The sequence below is a fragment of the Diplotaxodon limnothrissa genome, linkage group LG19 (genome assembly GCF_057381915.1).
Source record: "Diplotaxodon limnothrissa isolate DT_005_m linkage group LG19, D_limnothrissa_male_GT1.1, whole genome shotgun sequence".
Classification (NCBI taxonomy): Eukaryota; Metazoa; Chordata; class Actinopteri; order Cichliformes; family Cichlidae; genus Diplotaxodon; species Diplotaxodon limnothrissa.
The window spans coordinates 32,727,154-32,743,583 of NC_140614.1; the positions used below are offsets into that span (position 1 = coordinate 32,727,154).

The 16,430-nt window shown below is 43.7% G+C and overlaps 1 protein-coding gene across 3 annotated transcripts; it reads right to left on the minus strand.

Moving 5' to 3' along the window:
• Positions 1 to 218: 218 nt before the first annotated feature.
• Positions 219 to 13,946, minus strand: bmf1 (BCL2 modifying factor 1). Of its 3 annotated transcripts, XM_085343384.1 has the most exons (5): positions 13,826 to 13,946; positions 11,746 to 11,943; positions 10,911 to 11,113; positions 4,470 to 4,556; positions 219 to 3,659 (listed from the first exon to the last, which is right to left on the minus strand). In XM_085343384.1, exons 2-5 carry the CDS (start codon positions 11,915 to 11,917, stop codon positions 3,543 to 3,545), a joined length of 579 nt encoding a protein of 192 aa, XP_085199510.1. In that variant the 5' UTR covers positions 11,918 to 11,943; positions 13,826 to 13,946; the 3' UTR covers positions 219 to 3,542. The 3 variants fall into 3 exon arrangements, with proteins under 3 accessions (XP_085199510.1, XP_085199507.1, XP_085199508.1); XM_085343381.1 differs by lacking the exon at positions 4,470 to 4,556; XM_085343382.1 differs by lacking the exons at positions 4,470 to 4,556; positions 13,826 to 13,946 and having other exon boundaries at positions 11,746 to 12,109.
• Between the last annotated feature and the right edge of the window lie 2,484 nt (positions 13,947 to 16,430).

Here is a 16,430-nt window from a genome sequence, read left to right on the forward strand (position 1 = left end):
CGAGCTCATGAGCAAAATCAACCGCAACCATGAATTCATTTGGTTTTGTGTATACAGGACAGTAAGATGTGCAAGGAATGTCGCAAGCTCATTTGTCTTTAAAAAAAACAAACAAAAAACCCAAAATGCTCTTGATCTCATTGACTTCAAAAAGGATCACACTGGTATTAAAAGTCATTTTACAAGCGTGAAGTGTCCTTATAAAAGCAGACCCCTTTTCTTAAGAAAATACAATTTTAAAAAAAGAACGTTAAGAAAAACCACGAAGAAGAAATGTTATTACTTATAAAAATTCAAAACTTTCCTCAAAGGAAAAAAAAACTTCAAATTTATATAAAGTGGACTACAAAATTCAAGACACTGACGGTTTCAATAAAATACGCATGTCTCTTTCTCACTGTCTCTCTTGGGATTTTCTGCGCTCACGTATGCCGTTTGAGGCTCGGGAACCTCATTCTAACAAAACTATACAGGGCACCACGGTGGCTTGTTTCCCTTTCCAATAAATCAAACCGGGCCATCGCACCCGAGCCTACTTGCTCGCTGCACTGAACACGCCTGACACGTGGCGAGATCAACTGAGGAGAACAAATCAGAGTAAATACTATACATCAACACTCAACAGATAAGAAACCTAAGGGATTTACATATACAAAGTACTTTCCAGTGCATACTGATTACAACACAATGATTAAGATTAAAGAATTGAACACATACGAGTAAACTGACGCCCTGTGACTTGAGGAAGAAGGCAACCTTTTTGTGTCTAATGTCATGTCTGCCGTTACTTGTTATGAGGGAGAGGTCGTGTGGGAAGGCGTCATTTTTGGAAGGTGGAATTTTGAGTATCAAACACTCATCTGCAGTCTGTAGTTTTCTTCTTTGTGAAGAGCAGCAGCTGTACTTATGTTTGCTCGGTTTAGATGATTGGCTTAGCAGTGACACCTGCCGCCACTTAAAAAGTAATCGTAACTACACGTTTACAGTAGTTGTTCTAAAGGTGAAGACGGCGTAACGATCGCCAACCTGCTCTCCACAGAGCCAAACAGCCGAAGCGTATACAAGTCCGGAGACCAAAATAGAAAAAAGGAAAACAATGAAGTAATTGCACACACAGGTGTATACAGTAGAAATGGGCAAATACACTGAAATAAATAAAAGAAGAAGAAAGAAAAATAAATTACAAAGAAAGTGAACCGATGAACAACAACCATGTAATGAAGGAGCAGCACAAAGAGGAAGTCAAGAGCTGATGGTGAGACGGGGAGCTACACGGACTGGCTCAGCGTTCACGATCCGCAGGAAACTACAACCACATTCAGTGCACCTCGCACCACCTATGACTACTACGCTCAGTAGCTCCGTCCCCACCACAGCCAGCAAGTCAGCCTCAAACTCCTCAGTCGAACGGTACCTTTAAGAAGCGTGTGCTGAGAAAGTTGGCCGAGATCTAGGTTAAAATGGAGATGGGAGAAGCGACAACACCTCGAGGGGGTTTCGTCACGTATTAATCGGCGAGAACAGCTCTTCTTCTAACCATGTAACAGATTCTCAAGGTTACCAGTAGCCCACAAAAGTCTGTCCCTGAGACATCTTGAGAAAAAAACAAAAAAAAGCCCAACAACAAAAAAGAGAAAGAACCTAATCGTCATGCAGTGATAAACTTGACACATTGTAAGGAGCATGTAATTACAGACCCCTGATATGTACTGCTCCTTGGGTCCAAAAGTTGGCCTGGGTTCAGCAATGAAAGAAGAGTAAAACAAAACAACAAACAGCATCTTTGACAGTGTCTTTAAACATATTCATATTTCAACAATAATTACAGTCTTTTTCACTTTTTCTTTTCTTTTTTTGTCCATTTCAGAGACTGCCCGTCTGCTGAGTCAGTGGTGATTATATGTGCTCAAACATCCCAAATCTGGATCTCAGCACCAACGACAATATTTATACCCCATAAAAGGTGGCCTGAGAGATTTTGTTTTACGCACTGGGTTCGGCATATTGTTTCGATGTTCTGAAGATACAGCGGGGCCGTGAAAAAAACAAAACAAAAAATCAAAACCTTTTTAACCGAGCCAACGTGTCTCTCTCCAACTCTTCAGTGTGGTCTGAAAAACTGCGTGAGCGATCTTTCGAGAAGTGTCATCCAGATTGTGTTCAGTCAGGCCTCAACACTGAGGCACGTCTCAAGACAATGCGAATGGATAAATGTGAAATGCGGTGGTAAGGAAACAGGTGGTAAATGAAAAAAACAAATAAACAAACCAAAAAAATCAACCTTCATACGAGACAGAGGTTAGCTTGTCAACATTCGGATCTTTTGAAGGGTGGTATAGTGCAAAAACAGTGGATCCACAGCTCCACTTCAAGGGCATGGAGGTCTGAAAACAATCAAATGAAAAAAAAACATTGGAAAAACCCCCCAAAAGGGAATATCAGAGTAATATACTGGGAACAAGGGTCAAGTGAAATGAATAAAACAGCTGGTTTAGGTGTTACGATATCTGCAACAACGTGATTGACTTGTGTTCTAATATAGTGCAAGACCTCTAATAGTTGTTTACATGCGTGCAAGAGTCGGCACGTTGACGTGCGCTACATGTCAGATGTCATTTGCCCCCCGATATGTTGCAGGAAAAAGGCTAAAATGACAAGTAAACCCAGTAAAAACCCAGGTTAAGTGAAAGGATTTTAACAATAACAACACAAGATGTCCAAGTGCACATGCCTTGTTTTCCTTTTTCACTTTCTTTTTGATGTCTGGCAAGTTTGCATGCAGTCACCTGGCTTGTTTGACCAGACGGTGACGTTAAGAAGCGCAGACTCCACCCAGAGAGTCAGCAGACCCAAACATCTGACATGTATCGCGTGACTCTCTTTGCATATTAAGATGACATATCACCGTGCGCTCACTTTCACACGCGCGGAAACTACTGTTCCCAGTATTTCTGAACAATACCAAGAGGTCGTGTTCAAAGAAAACCAAGGAGGGACAAAAGACAAACTGAAAGTAAAAAAAAAAATGAAGAAAACATAAATGTTCCACTGAGGTGAGGTGCAAAATGCTTTTGTTCTGAGAAGTCGCCTCTTTGGAAGTTAGTAAAAATCGACTTGACTGGTCACCTGGGAAACTTCCTCTGCGTTTTCTTTCACTTCCTAACCATCTTCTCTTGCCTGTCAAAACTGCTCAATACTCATTCTGGCAGAAGACACTGAATAAGGCATTCCCAGGTTCTGTGAGAGGTCATTAAAGTGAACAAGAACAATGTACTGTACAAAACCACTACACCACAGGTATGCCAAAAAAAAAGAAAGAACATTGCCCATTAGTGGAATCTCAGAGCAACATGGCATCTTCTTTGAAGGAAAAAAAACAACAAAAAAACCCCCAAAACACAACCTGGTATAAAAGTTGGTTGTCTCCGTCCCGCGGTGACCTCAATTGTTTTCTCCCCAAACAGACCCGTGTTAGATTAGACAGTGCCAGTAGGAGTCCAGTTCCTCACAGAGATGAATGAAAAACGGGGGACAAGGTCGCCTCACCTCCGTCCTCCACCCCCTCCTCCGGCTATGAACCCCCTATCAAACAGAAGGCTGAGAATGGCCGCGGCCAGGCGCCACCACATCGGCCCCTGGTTCCTTTGGTTTCGGTGATACTGAAACAAAAACAAGACAAAACGCACAACAGTTAGAAACTCAAAACACAGCACCAGATGCAGCCATTATTTGGGGTTCGCGTCGTGTTTGTTGTCGGCGACCGACGCCAATTCACAGCGAGCATAAAACGTAACGAGACGCCGATATTTTCAGGGCACTCCGCTCCGCTTCCCAGCGATGCTTAGCAGAGAGGATTCCCTTTGTGTGCAGGATCCTTTACGCGAGCCGGGCTTTCCCTACAGACATTCCTAGCCATAAACACATTTATCGCACGGTCACACTTTTTTTTATTCTAATCTTCCTGGCACAGACTAGCAGCCAGCAGCTCAGGAGGAGACTCTCTCAGGTTTGCGAGCCAATTGGATTGTGTGCGATTAGGAGGATAATGCTATCTCTGCCATTGAGAAGCTGAGATAAGATAATTGCACCAAATGGGATTAGAGGGCTCTTGATGAGAGGCAGGGAGTCTGTGGAAAAACACACGTGTCTGCACGAGAGGGCTACAGTAGTTGAAGATCTCATGCCCCGGACGGAAGGCAGACTCCGCTACACCTGATAGCTCCGAGGCTATTTTCAGACCAAGAGGGCCGTAAACTGAAAACAACTGGGGGGCGGGGTTAAGATTACTTTTTCAAAACAATGCATGAAAGTGTACTACGTTGTCTTGATAACATTGTATTACTGTTTAGAAAAGCCAAAATATCCTAAGGCAGCGATTAGATACGCCATATTTGCACGACTAGTGTCCAAACCTTGACCTAGTTAACAGTCAAGAACTGCCACTGTGATAAGCCTCTGGGTTTCCATACCGTTATCACACTGTGGTGAACTTTGCAGGGTGTTGCATAAGCTTCAGCAGTTTCCAGCCAGCATGTTTGTATTCTACTTGCTTTCACCTGAAAAAAGAGGTAAAAACGCTACGGTAAACACAACCAGGAAGCTGTTTGTTTCATTATGACATGTCTAAATTTTGCCCTGGAGATATTTTGATAAGTATATAATAATAGTGTAATGTCTACTTCGAATAAACAAAGGGGGTATTTATTAGAAAGCACAAAATGTTGCATCGCTGGAAGCCGCCATGCTTGAAGTCTTGTAGTTTATTAAGTTACACAAGGCCGGCTCTGCCATGAAAGGAAGGGGGGCGGGCGGGGGGGGGGGGGGGGGGGATGCAGGTATGCAATTATATCAATACTGTATGTCAATATTTAACGACAGAGGATTTTTCTGTCAGAGCGTAAATCTCAAAATGAGTCAAGTTCCATGAGAAGCGAATTCGTCTTTACAGTCCAAACCAGAATGCCCCCTGTGACCTTTCACCCTCCATTCCATCAAGCTAGACACAAAGAAAGTGAGAGAATAAAAAACAGCAAGAGTGACAAAAGGAGGTGTGCAGGCCTGCTGCAAGTTAGTCATGAGTCACGACACCAACTGTCAAAATGAGGCTCTAAATTTAGCCAGCGATAGAGAAGCAGAGTGGAGCCAGATTCCCTATGTCGTCACGCTGACACCAGCCTGATGTGCTTTATCAGTGCAAGCTGTCTGTCAAGCCAGCTGCTCGCAAGCTCTGCCTTATCGCTTGAGCAAACAGGCCAGCCTCTGCAGCGAGAATCCCCGCGTTGTTCATATCGGCGAGCGGAGAAGGGCCGAGTATCATGCGAACATAGCGGTTGCATGAGTTAATAGGCAACAGCACAAACAGACGTTCCCGTCAACACAAATAATCAGAGAACAATGAAAGAAAAGTAAATACCATTTGTCATTGCTCCCAGCACCACTTTCCTCCCTCCCCTTCCACAAGTGCTGAAAGGAGAGAGGGCCGTGCCCTCACTGGAACAGTGACGAGATAAAGCGACAACCGCTGCGTGTAAGTGTGCAGGCGCGCACACGGAGGAGATATTCAACCCTGCTTTCAACACCTCCTATCGAAAGGAAAGCACCAGGAGTCGTCTCCCTTAAAAAAACATGGGGATGAAACCCAACTCTGCTCCTTGCCCTGCGCAGGCTGAAGCAGTCTTCCTGCCATTGTGAATGCCATTATTGCTGTGTCTCAAATGGCAGGCCCGGCTAATGTCAGCCATCCCTCTGGGGACCTTAGAGTCCCCTCCAGCACTTTCTGACTGAGGAGCAATTTATCTGTCAGCATCCGCCAGCACTCCCTCCGCCACCTAATCCCTCCTTTCGCCAGGGGCCACGGGCTCCCATGGAGAGAGCACCGGCAGCCACGTTGCACCAAAATCCATCAAAAACGATGGCAGTCGAAGGCATTTAGATTGCTCTGGGACAAGTGTCTGCGCTGAATAACTCGCCTACTGACAGGAGCAACAGGAACGAGACCTGGCAAACAGTACCGCTATTATCCAGCGAGTTTTTCTTTTTTTTTTGTGCTAACTGCCAGACCGTGCGATACTGAGAAGTGAGAGACGGCAAAAGAGCAGAAAGCAGAAAAACAAGTATGGGTGTATTCATGCATGAGCATGTACACATGCACGCACAATACAATAACTTGCACAACCAGAACCAGAAATAGTAATTACAGAGGCTTCAGTGGAATCACGCATCCAAAACCACACTTAAGTGTTTGAGTTGTAAAAACATCCCTCAATAACAGCAAACCACGAAGACACTTAGCACAGTAGCAGAAGCACAGCCATGCTCGGAGAACAAAAGAAAATAAAAACTTTTTTTTTTTTTGGCCTTTATCAAATATTCACTATCTAGGCATATGTGTCTTCAGGATATGACTTTACAGGATGGTTTTCACTCTGACTGTCCTCTCTGCTGTTTACTCAACCAGCAAAGTGAGCACAAACCACTTCCTCATCTCTTGACCCAGGCCTGCCTCCGATGTGCGTCAGTAGATCCTGGTCGCACACATAGCAACCCTCCTGTCTGACCGTCTGTGTGTAGGGTTGCCAACCGTCCCTTAAAATACGGAATCGTCCCGTATTGAGCTAATAAGGGACGCACTTTGTCCCGTAATACAGTGAGAATCAAAAGTAGTCTATAAATGTTAATGGAATTAACACTTTGTTTGAAAACATAATTCCCAGCCCCTCTCCTGCTTTGTGACCAATGAGCTGACAGCACACTTATGACAATTCGAGTATGACAATTCAGATTACTGCTCATCTCATTGGTCGAGGAAAGGTCGCTTGCGGAGAAAATACCGGAAGACAACAGATGACCACAACAAGAAGCATGGCCAACAGGGGAACAAACGCCGACTCTGCGGTGCAAGTCTCGGATGACAGTACACCTAAAGCTGGGCAAACACTGTGCGATTTTTTTCAGTCACGTTATTCAGCTCCTGCTCAAACTGCACGATTGACTCGCAGGGGTTAGAAGTTTGCAGGTCACGATGTACTCTCACACTATACCACCCGATGCTCTGATGCGACCTGAGTGCTCACACTGTGCCTCCATAACATGAAGGTTATAACAGAAAATCTGTCGCTCGCTCTCTGTCTTTCACTCACACAGACACACCACCACCATCAACTTTGCTAAATTGCTAATGAAAAACATGATCAGGCAGCTGTGATTGAGCAGCATGTAAATCCAACTATTTTCACGGTTGTTGTGGTCGTGATAATTTTGTGATGCCACATCGAAAAGGCTCGGATGAGCTTTCCAAAGTTCTACAAGTAGTGCCTCCATCGCTTGTGTCCAGATCGCACGCTGCACTGCTGTGCTGCGCCGTCTTTTTCACCAACGTTTACGTTTGCGCGCGAGCAGTGTGAGCGGCTGTGGTGACACCCTCACGAGCGATTGATGATCGGGAGCTGGTCGTGAGGTGTTAATCACTTCTCGTTACCCCACGTATACTACACGACGCACGATGAAGGCCAAAATCGGTCCGATCACTCAAAAATCGGCTCAAAATGGGCCAAAAATCGCACAGTGTAAGCCCAGCGTTAGAGCAGCAATGTTTGTTCCCCTCAGAGAAAGGGAAGAATGGGAAAAGGAAAACACCTGGCTGGAAAACGTTAATATGGGCATGTGCAGTGAATATCAGCGCTATGTGGCCAGAAGTGTGATAATATAATTTATTTTGTGTAATAAACAACTGCAAGGATACATGAGTACAACAAATAGATGACTAATACATAAAAGTAATACATAGATGAATAATGATGATGAGTTATGATGCGTAATCATGGGAACAAGCGGGTTTACAAACAGGAGCAGCTGATTAGCATTAGAAGAGCTGAAATAATACCTCAACTGAAGCCAATTGTACTAAATGCACTAAATGTGCACTGTTACAAGAATATTTTTCTTTCTATTGTTTTCTATTATTTTAAGTTAAGCAGGACAGAGTGCTTTTAAAGAAAGATTTACTTATATTCTCAAAAGTTAAGCATGACAGGCTTCTGTTTAAGAAAGAGACCTGTTTTACTGTGTTAATGTTGTCATTTTGAGCTAAAAATAAATGGCTAAATGATCATTTGTTTCACATGTGTTCATATCACAAAGAATAGAATATGCATCTACTTAAATCAACTTCAAGTCAAATGGTTAAAAAAATAATTTCACACACAAAAAAAGAGCTAGAAAATTCACCACACTGGGAAGGGTGAAGACAACTGGGTCGCCCGGCCCTGGCCACGAGGTGTCCCTTATTTATTTTTCAGGGAGTTGGCAACCCTATCTGTGTGTGTGTCTGCCCGTGTCACAATACATGAGTCATGCTGCGGCGGTATAAATAACATCTGCTTGACAAAGTGCATGAGAAAAATCAGAAGCTGTCTCATAGGTTAGAGTCTAAATTTAAAAAGAAAAAAAGATTATATATATATATACATGTATACTAGGGCTGCCACAAACGATTATTTTGATAGTCGACTAGTCACCGATTATTTATGCGATTAGTCGACTAATCAGATCATCATCCATTGGACGTAAAACTACAGCTTATTGCACCAGCAGCATCTGCTCTTATATAACTATCATTAGCTTACAGCTTTAAGTGTTTAAGGTCTGTGCTAACTAAAAATAAAGACAAGATGATAGTTTATTCAATTTTAATGAAATCTGCAGATTGTTTTGGTGAAGTTTAATAAACTCCTTGCTATCTAAAATATAACAGGACACCGGAGTATATTCTGGAGCATCTCACACTTCTGATAATCAGCTGTCTGCTTGACGTTTATTCAGCTGTGTAAAAACTTTAATCTCAGCCAAACCGATTTACTCAGGAACAAATAAAATACTGAAAAAAGTCAAACAATAACATTTTTAATTTATCTAAGTGACTCATATATCATGTTTAACCTGAGTAGCGAAAGACGGCGGTGGGTTTGAAAACAATTTGCCGGGAGTCCGGTGTTCTCACGGTGCTAGTGACCTAGCTCCGGCTAGCTATCGAGCTAGTGGGTAACAGACGTCTCCGAAAACGTCGGAGCGCTTTTGAAAATATGTGGTGTCTTGATAAACTGAGCAGATATTTGAGGTTTACACAGCTACATTCTCGCCTGAAAATATGTTAAACGTTTATTTTGTGACCCAGAAAGAATAATAAGAGTAATATTAAAACTAACTAGCTGCCGCCATTGTTGGAAACTGAGCTGGGCTGTGCTATGAATTCTGGGACACAGCTTCTTCTTCTTCGGGGTTTAACGGCAGCTGGCATCCTTGTACATGCAGTGCTGCCATCTTCTGTTTCAGTCCGTTATTACACTCTTAAATCCTGCTTCTTATTCTTGCGTCTTTTGGGATCTTACAAAGCTTCAAACGACGCGTCGACTATTAAATCAGTCGTCGACGATTTTGATAGTCGACGTAATCGTGACTAGTCGACTAATCGTGGCAGCCCTAATGTATACATATTTTTATGTGCACGGGTCATCCCATTTCCCCACAGGGAGTTTTTAAGACAGCTTAGGACAGTTGTTATTTGATCATGTGAAGTTCAATTTCCATTCTCCATCCCCCCCCCCCCCCCCCGTATACATCCTTAAACCATCATTATTATGGATCTCACCTCCGCAGTCTGCCTATGACTGAGAAAACGTATTTTTTGGGTGTGTGTGTGCGTGTGTCTCCTGTGGCTGCGCCTCGCAAAGGGAAGGGGCTGCCTTGAGACTCCCTGGAACCACAGCTGTTCCCCTCTGGGCTCACGTGGGGAGCTTCGGGTTACAACATGTTTACCTACTTCTACCACTTCTGCTTTTTTTCCTGGATGTATCAGCATGCGTGCATGTGTGCGTGTATAAATGTGTGAAATAAATATGTGTGTAAAGACTGTTAACCACCTGTGCAACAAAAGTACTTGCACTTTGCAGGAAATCTCCCTGGAGGGGGGGGGGGGGTCTGTGCATATTTTGTGCATATTTAAAGACAAAGAAATAAAAGCATGTCACAGGTTTTACAGCACACCCAAACAGCAGTGATATGCCGATACAGTGGACACTGTCGCTGTGACCACCGTGTGTTGTTTGAGTGCAGGCATCCTCCACACCAACAGCCTTCAGAGCACATTAAGGAAACAGGGGAAAAGAGAGAGAAATAAACAGGAAGAGGAGGCAGGGGAAGGGGGTGGGGTGGGAGTGTGTGGGGGGGGTGAAGGGCTGTCCTCGTTCTGAAATGTCTTTGGCTTGAGGGAAAAGAGGGGCAGAGGGGGTGGGGGTTAGGTACTGGGGTAAAGTTCTGCATGTGTATAGCCTCTCCAAAACAAATATAAAGCGAGCACCGTAATAGAGAAGAAACTTTTGACCCACAATTAATCTCTGTCAGATCAAAATGAGATCCAAATATTGATTTAAAAAGAGCAAAAAAAAAAGGTTTGTGGATGATGTGGCTAATGTGTGGACTTAACTTTTCCCTGCTCCGACTTTATAAACACTTAACCTGTGGTGCTTATTCGCACACGGACACAAGTTTCGTCTCTAGTTTGATGGCAGCAAATTTAACTTTACGCTTTATGGAGTCTTTTGTTTCTTATATTGTTGACAGAACATTGGCGTATCTTCCTGGCTTTACTGCTCTCATCTCACTGGCTCAGATAGGACACATAGAGACTATCTGACAAAAACAACAACAAAAAAAAAACAATATAGGTGTATTTGCCTGTTATCAGGCACAGGGAGCAATCTGCAATTTAGTCAAATTTGAAAACTGTCAAAAGAATCGGGTTGCCCTCCACACTTAATGTGAGGCACTAAAAGCATGCTTGTTTCACTACCATTCGGCACCACCGTTTGTCTCCCAGTATTGCACAATCAGCCGAACGCATCCATCCTCCTCACCAGTTGCAGGCGTTCCCAGTGAAACTGGTCTCCTATGAGCTGGAGTTTCTGTCCAATGCAGGCCTCCACGCTGCGAGCCGCGGGTCGCTGGCGGGGCAGGCGCTCCATGCTGTTTTGCTGCTCCGTGCTTCCTTGTCGACTCGCTCTGTGATCCCCGACGAGCTCGAAGCGTGCCGGGAAGTGCAATCGAAAACCTGCGTTACCTGTCGAGTGTCAGGACTCATGCTTATTATTTTGTAAACAACACGTGCTCAGCAAAATAATCTCAATACAGCAATGACGCCGAGCGTGCCAGTCTTTTACACACAGGTAAGGAGATCCATCAGTCTCCTGAAGTACTGCCGAACGCGCCTTTCAGCAAACAGGTTGCTCAGCTATATATCCACAGTTTACCCAGCTGTGATTATTCCTTTGTCTTTTTTAATGACCTTTAATAGTTTCACAAAATAAACCCACATGACTAGTAGTTATAGAGCTCCTCTGGAATGGTTACTTGTTTATGGCACCAGAGTTATTGCTGTCACTGATAATCAGCTCTCTGAAGCGTTGCTGCACAGGTGAGCACTTCTGTCACATCCTTTCAGTCACAATGCCAGTCTGGCGCCTTTTGAATAGCAAAGCAGCTGGGTACACTGCATACAGACCATAAAAGTGAATGTGATGACGACTATGAGGCGCCAGAGGTGAGATCAGCGCAGTAACGCTGTTAACCATCCCTCACGGTGAGTCTCGCATTGTGCTCTCGTGCGTCGGTTTTATAACACCGGTTATCACGCACAAGGCAGTGTTCCCTTTTCCTCCCCTCTTTTGAAATATGGTATGTTGTCAGCCTCACCGTAGAAGAGTGGTCTGGGCTCCTCTGCGACTCCACAGGGCAGCATGCCGTTGTTTGGTACCAGGGCAGGACCGGGTGTCTGTGTGCCTCGATGTTCACACTTTATCTCCCTGAATGTGGTGCGCCAACAGTTGGCTTTTGGCTCAAACACATCGTCCTCCTCATCGTCCATACGGGGTGCGCTTTGAAACGAGCAGCCTTAAAAGTAACGTGACAGGAAAAGAACAAAGGAAAGGTTAAAGCCGAACACGTGTAGTTCATCTTCCAGCGGGGCACGGCGTCCCAAGTTCCCTTCGCTAATGAATCCAACCTTGGAGAAATCCACACTAAGAGCTGATGAGATGATCTCAGACACATTCATTAGTCGTTCCTTCCTCCAAAGCATTCATTATCATTATAGACAACCTGTCTGGCCTATAATGAGTGCCCTCAAATCAATAAAACCACAGTGGATAAGTTGGGGAAGAGAAAATGAGCAAACGGTCTGCCTTAATTTGTGGCAAAGATCTCAGTGCTTATTTAGACAAATAGCTCTGCTCAACTCAGTGATGAAACCACATAATTCACTGTGGTTAGGCAAGTCAGTTGAGCCACAGATACATTTAAAGGACTTTGCTGCCTAGATTAAATAAGAGGTAGATTATCTTTTGTCTGTGCTAAGCACATGGATGGGGGTTTCAATAACAGTCCCATAATTACTAACTTTGCTAATAGTTGGTATTTTAACAGTACTGCTGCACCGTATGTATATAAATATGAAAGTTATATAGATATTAGAGCAGATATTTGATGCCAATAATAAAATGCCTCATTATGATTCATCATACCCAATTTACCGCAGTGTGGCAAGAATCTCAAGGAGCACTTGGCAAACTCTCCAGAGTCAATACTAGACTGCACTCAACTCTGAATAATACAGTGGGTCAAACAGTCATCAAAATACGGGTGAAATTCAAGTTGGCCTCACTGGCAAAACTCAAAGTCACCACTGCAGTTGTATTACGGGGTTAGACTACTACCACACTTCCAAATTAGGATCCACAGCAAAAGGGTAATGACAGTCTTTGAGGATAATCCTACGCCACTCTCCCTTCCCTGGTCTGTCAGCCTGCCAAGCTCCCGGAGAAAGGAGTTTTCATTTCTTCACCCAGCATAAGCAGATTGGCCTGGCTCTAGCATGCCCAGACCTCACGATATACTGTGTGCGTTCACAATAAACCCTGTGTGTAAAACCACTTAATGCTTTGTTTTGACAAACACACCGAAAGAACATGTGTGTGTGTGTGTGTGTGTGTGTGTGAGAGAAAACCTTAGGTTCAACTTCCAGATACACAGGCTTGCTGTCTGTGCTGCTCTACTGACCAGGCAGTGAGCTGCATGTTTGTGTCAGACAGTAGCTCCCCCTGCTGCAGACAAATTAACAAAGGGGAAGGAGGGAAAGATGCGGTGGTGGCGAGGGAGCTCTGTTATTGACACAGTTTCAATTCAACGGCTTTAAGAGCCTTCCACCACGCAGTATCGGCTTTATGTAACATTACTCACACCGAGAAATGAAGCCTTCTCACGCTCAAGCTCGGCCACACTTTTATAACATATAGAAATAAAGCAGAGCGCGTTTTAAACCGACATTTGACCGAAAAGACATGCAAAAATACAGCTTGAGTGGCGTGAAATAAAGACAAGCGTGGGCATATGTGTAATACGCTGATTCATTTCATTATAGGAAGAAAACAGTCGTTACTGCGTTTTAACAGAGCACCCGGGGACGCACTCGGCGCCCCGCGGTCTGAAGTCCATTCACCAAGCCGGGCTGAGCAAACCGGGAAAGCCGGTGTAATTCAAATCTGCGCTGGGTGAATGACAGGCAGCACATTTAACCGCGTTTATGAGCAGACAAGCCCGGTGGTTATGTGCAGTAACATAGGGCGAATGAATGCAGACGCGAATGGAAGGCAGCGGCACGTTGCGCTGTCGGTTCTTATTTTTAAGGACGCGCATGTAATCAGCTCGCTCCGGTGGACAGAGTGTGCCCTGGACGAGGACATTTAACAGCGTTTAAAAGTGTCTCCCGTGAACTTACCACACAGATCGGCTTCGCTGTAACGACTGTCCTATAACCGGAAAACAAAAAGAAAACAAAAGAAAAAAGCCTAAGAGTTCAGAATCCCGCTGAGTCAAACGACTTTAGTCCTTATCGCCTCCACGACTACTTCCATTCTGCGAGGAAAAGCGCTAGCAGCCTATGTCTTTGCAGGCATGTCAGCTGACTCCGCCAACGGGGCGTGGCGCGAAAAATTAGTAAACAAACCCTCTTTAAAGAGGCTTGCTTTCCCTCCGGCACACTTGCACTGCTTCCAAGCGAAGGAAGCATATCCCTTTAAGAGCCGGCTACATATGGGTGCTGCAACCAATAGCCGACTTTGTTGTTACCCGGCCTTCTCGGTCGTGTAATCAGACACGTGGAAGGGGAAATTCCCCAGAGCACGAGACCGCTTTCTCGCTACTACTGTTGATCATCTGGCTGCTCTGGTCAGATAGCGCTGTCATCTTGTGGTGTTTTTCAGCCGTTCTTTGCCCTGACAGCTGTATATTAATATATTTACCTGACATTTGCTGAAATAATTCAGCCCACAATTAAAGTTGATTACAGCTCGAAGCATATATCACAGTATGCTGCATCCTGTGTTTTTCTCTATGGTAAGTACTGTGCAAACGTCTTTCATTTGTTTATATTTTGCAAGGAAAATGAGAAATAGGTAGAGTGATCTACTGCAACGCAAACACATGTGTGGAAGCACAGCTTATTATGATTATAGAACAGAGGTTCTGTAATCCTAATAAGCTTGACTGTCAATATTTGGTGTAACCATCTTTATTCTTGACCGCAGCCTGAACTCTCTTTATGTAAAGTAGTCTACAGGAATAGTTCTCCAGGCTTGTTGAAGAACATTCAGAGCTCTTCTTTGGATGCTGTCTGCCTGTTGTTCTGTTCTCTGTCAAGATGATGCCACACTGGTTCACTGATGTTGAGGTCCAGGCTCAGCAAAGCCATGACTGATGTGTTTTTCTACCCAAGGTATACATTTACTGCACAATCCTGTTTCAGATTGTGTTTGGAAACTGAAAAATTAAGCCAGGTTTGAAATCTGATGGCAGCGATATTCAAAATCATTGACTGAAGTGGGGCTTTAAAACATGATAGAGCCTCCACTGTGTTTTACAGACAGCTGTAGATATTCACCGTTGTACCTCCTGACCTCGTCTGTACATTATTGATAGGGATTTAAATTTGGATTTTCACCTCACAAAACCTGTTATCGCTGATTTTCAGTCTCGTTCTTGCGTAATTTGGGACACCTCAGCCTTTTTCTCCCCATTTCCCTTCCCTAAGAATGGCTTCTTTACAGACACCACTCCACTGAAGCCATTTCCGATGATGCTTTAGCAAACAGTAGATGCATTTAAGGTCCAGATGCATCTCTCTGATCCTGTGTCAGGTCTTTGCTAGATTTTCCCCCCTTTTTCTTAAGTACTTGACTTTCAGACACTGTCCACAAATTACTGGGTCCCTGACTCAGGACCATGACAGTACCCCCTCTTAAGGGCTGGCTCCAGACAGTCCCAAAAACAGCAGACCACCAGGCCCGAGCAGGTGGAGGGGGGTCCAGGATGGAGGGCTTGGAGCAAAAGCAGAATTACAAGAATTATTGGCTCATTGGAAGCAAAATATAAAGAAATGAGGTTTGGTTTAAAACTTTTGCACAGTACTGTAGGTGTATTCACATTCACAGACTCAGTTTCTTACTGGGACAATAATATACTGAACAGCATCAAGTCACTATAGTATGATATCTATGTTTCAGTAGTTACTTGAAAAGGCAGGTCACATCCTGTACCTTAGAGAGCAGTACACTTTAGTGGAGAAACCAGACTTTTGCTAAAAGTGAAATATATACCAAGGTAGACTAGTTAAATATTTTGTCAGACACTGATTATATTCATTTCTGCTGGTCACTCTGACCTGTCATAGACTCTGCAGTAAAGAAGTCATTTTTAGAATGATTTCAATATGTAATGGATGTGAAACTGTATAACAGTGTAAGAGACAAGTCAACATCTATGAAAGGCTTTATGAGAGATCTGTGTACCACACTCGCAGCTGAAGACATCTAAACCGTGTCATTTGTGCTTTTGTTGATGCTGCTGATAAGTGTATTCTTTAAAACTGTGGTCTATGTACCTCTATGTTAATGTGACACTATATTGTGGGTCTATAAATCCACAAAAGGTGGGCTTCATGTCAACATTTTGCCCAAGTGTAATTTATTATGTTTTCCACTTCTGATCGCCACAGTGTTTGAACAAAAGTACAGGTTACATTTACAGACTATAATTTCAGAAGTTTTTATGCCTGTGTTTGTTCAGTGTCGGTAGAAATGACCTAGATTCAGCTGGAAGAGGACTGCATCTTGATCAGTTTAATTAGGCACCTGCAGAGAATACTCACGCTTTTGTTTTTTATCACAAAAACAACAATCAGAGGCTTTTCACAGATGCTTTAACTGGGACAGTATGATAGCTCTTGAAACTGTCACATTATCAGAGGTTTTAAATCAGGTCATCTCAGAAAAAGCACAAATTACAGAGTAATTGGCAATCCAAATACATCATAAAAATGTTTAACT